The sequence below is a fragment of the Dermacentor albipictus genome, chromosome 7 (assembly GCF_038994185.2).
Source record: "Dermacentor albipictus isolate Rhodes 1998 colony chromosome 7, USDA_Dalb.pri_finalv2, whole genome shotgun sequence".
NCBI classification, from domain to species: domain Eukaryota; kingdom Metazoa; phylum Arthropoda; class Arachnida; order Ixodida; family Ixodidae; genus Dermacentor; species Dermacentor albipictus.
Genome location: NC_091827.1, coordinates 56141754 through 56144100, shown reverse-complemented (window position 1 = coordinate 56144100; position 2347 = coordinate 56141754). Strand labels below are relative to the sequence as shown.

At 47.6% G+C, this 2347-nt stretch overlaps 1 protein-coding gene across 1 annotated transcript; it reads right to left on the bottom strand.

Annotated features, from left to right (window-relative positions):
• Positions 1-927: 927 nt before the first annotated feature.
• Positions 928-1869, bottom strand: LOC135906829 (sulfotransferase 1 family member D1-like). Its single transcript, XM_065438423.1, has one exon. It carries the CDS (start codon positions 1867-1869, stop codon positions 928-930), a length of 942 nt encoding a protein of 313 aa, XP_065294495.1.
• Between the last annotated feature and the right edge of the window lie 478 nt (positions 1870-2347).

Genomic DNA, 2347 nt, shown 5'->3' with positions numbered 1-2347 from the left:
TTCAATTCAATTCAAGCATGGTGTTAGCAAAGCTCATATCGGGTAATTTCTTACAGCATTCACTTAAAGGTGATCCACCAGACTCCACACCCAACCTGTGTAACCCATTCACTTGATCGGGAAGAAGCAACGCTTTTGCACAGCGTCCAAAACGACTCCGCGTACACCTCGGCTAGGTTATTCAAGACTGGACGATGCACTTCCCCCTTCTGTGCATTCTGTGGTGATATAAGCGATATCGATCATTTCATTTTGATATGCCCGCAGTTCGGCACAGAATGAAAGCGATGGTCGACAGCCTCCAAAAGAATGGTCTTTTGCACAGGACCTTTGAGGACGTCGTTTTTCCCCGGAGGGCCTGCGGCAATCAGGAAGGGAGCACTACAAATGCAACAGCAAATGCGAGACACGGGGCTTTTCAACACCTGATGACGGACACAGTGACACTCGCAGGAGGCTCAGGTGGAACCATTGCCGGCTATGTATGCCAGGCTAACGCCGCCTGCTGCAACACCACCACCACCACCTCCTACTTCAGAAACCTCTTAAGTGCAGATCACGTCAGCAAGGTGGACTACCTTTTGCTAGAAAGTAAGTAAGGCCTACAATACTTCGCACATACGCGGCAGACCGTTCACTGGAAAAACACAAATGCTTCTCTGCAAAGGGAGAAAAATTATTTCCTCGATAGGAGCAGGCGGCTTTTTTCCACGGCACTTTAGGGAGTACTGGCGGAAGTTGCCAGGGTTTTCTTGGGTTATCGTCAGACGCTGCTATCTAACACTGCAGTTGTAACAGGTACTGACGGCAAGTGAAATGTTGTGAAACGCAAAGGCCTAGCCAGTGCGACTAAGGCCGTGGTTGAACCGTTTGTGCGAGGATATTAGTTTATTTCGTGCAACTTCACTGAGTACTTGCGAAGTGCGTTTACGGAAGGCAGATGCCTGGCCACAGGCTCATGACGTCACTACCGAGCGTTTTTGAGGAAATCCAGTTTCCCAGAGACACCTTGTCTGCTTCAGTGAAGAAGGTTTCGTAGTCGCCTACGGCCGTGCTGCGAATAAACTCGTGCCTTGGGGGACGGTCATTTAGAAACTTCACAAAATCCTGCAGCTCTGGTGAGATAGGGACGTTTCCGCTGGCGCTTTGTTGCACCAGAAACTGGAATACCTGTCTACTGTAATCCCTAAAGATTGGACGCATCTGGTCTTTGGAAGACATGGCCAGCACGCGTTGCAACATTGCAGAGTCTCTCTGTATGCGTTGACCGTATTCTTTTCCTATGAATTCGGCAATGCGTTTCACTTGCAACACAATTTCAGCACATACGTCTTCGTAGGTCAAAAAGAGGACATTATTCTCGTTCCTTCGCGAATACCACGGGAGGAGGCTGTCTTCCAGGTAATCTCCGAAGCTAACAGCTCCGCCGATGAAGCGTCTAAGATACTCGCCGAAATCGCCGACATCATCTGCGTTGATCGTGTGTGTCCTCGCTTGGTGGTAGGCCGAGACACAGACATCGTAGGGGTTCCGGGCGACGTAGATATCTTTAGCTTCGGAAGAAAATCGTCTATCGGCGAAGGGCAAGTGAGTCTTGATTGGCCACGATCCATGCATAGCTCCCAGGGCATCGACGCCGAAGAGCTCTAGAAATGGAGAGTGCCTGAAGAATTGCACGAAATCTGTCGGCGGTTGGCCATCGTGAAAGATGCCGTATGCTATGTACTGGACCCAAGTTGTCCCGCACTTCGGGTACGTGGTGACGTAAACTTCACCAGCACGTCCCTTGTACGACAGTGCCGAAACTACAGCGTCATCTGGAAAAACGTGGGGCACCGCGACGCCTTGCACGACCTTAAGGTACGCCATTGTCCTAGGGAGATTTCTTAAAAAGCCTGTGGGAGAAAATAAATGACAAAATTAGAAGTAGCTATGCATGCAGCAATATATACACTATAATTTATTCTGCCTTTCTTTGAATAACGAAAATATTGGTGCAACATATGAAATAACGCGTGATTTCATTTGTGAGTGTGAAGGAGACGTGCAGTTTAGGAGTTCGCAGGTATCCATTTGTTTAGGAGAATCACAGACCGTTGACACTCCGAAAAGATAAAGAAGCCATCATGCCATAGTAAACCATGCACTAGTGTAATATAAGTCCCGTCTTAAACTTGCTTAACTAAAATGTATGAACTGAAAGATATTGGATAGGTTAGAGCTGAACTGTCGCGGAATATTTTTTGCTTGCATTTGAACGTAATAGAAAAATTAAGATGTCGCTTTGTTCGACGGCAAGGCTTGCATGCTTGCTATATGCATTTTTTTTTCAGAGTTCCAGTAAAGC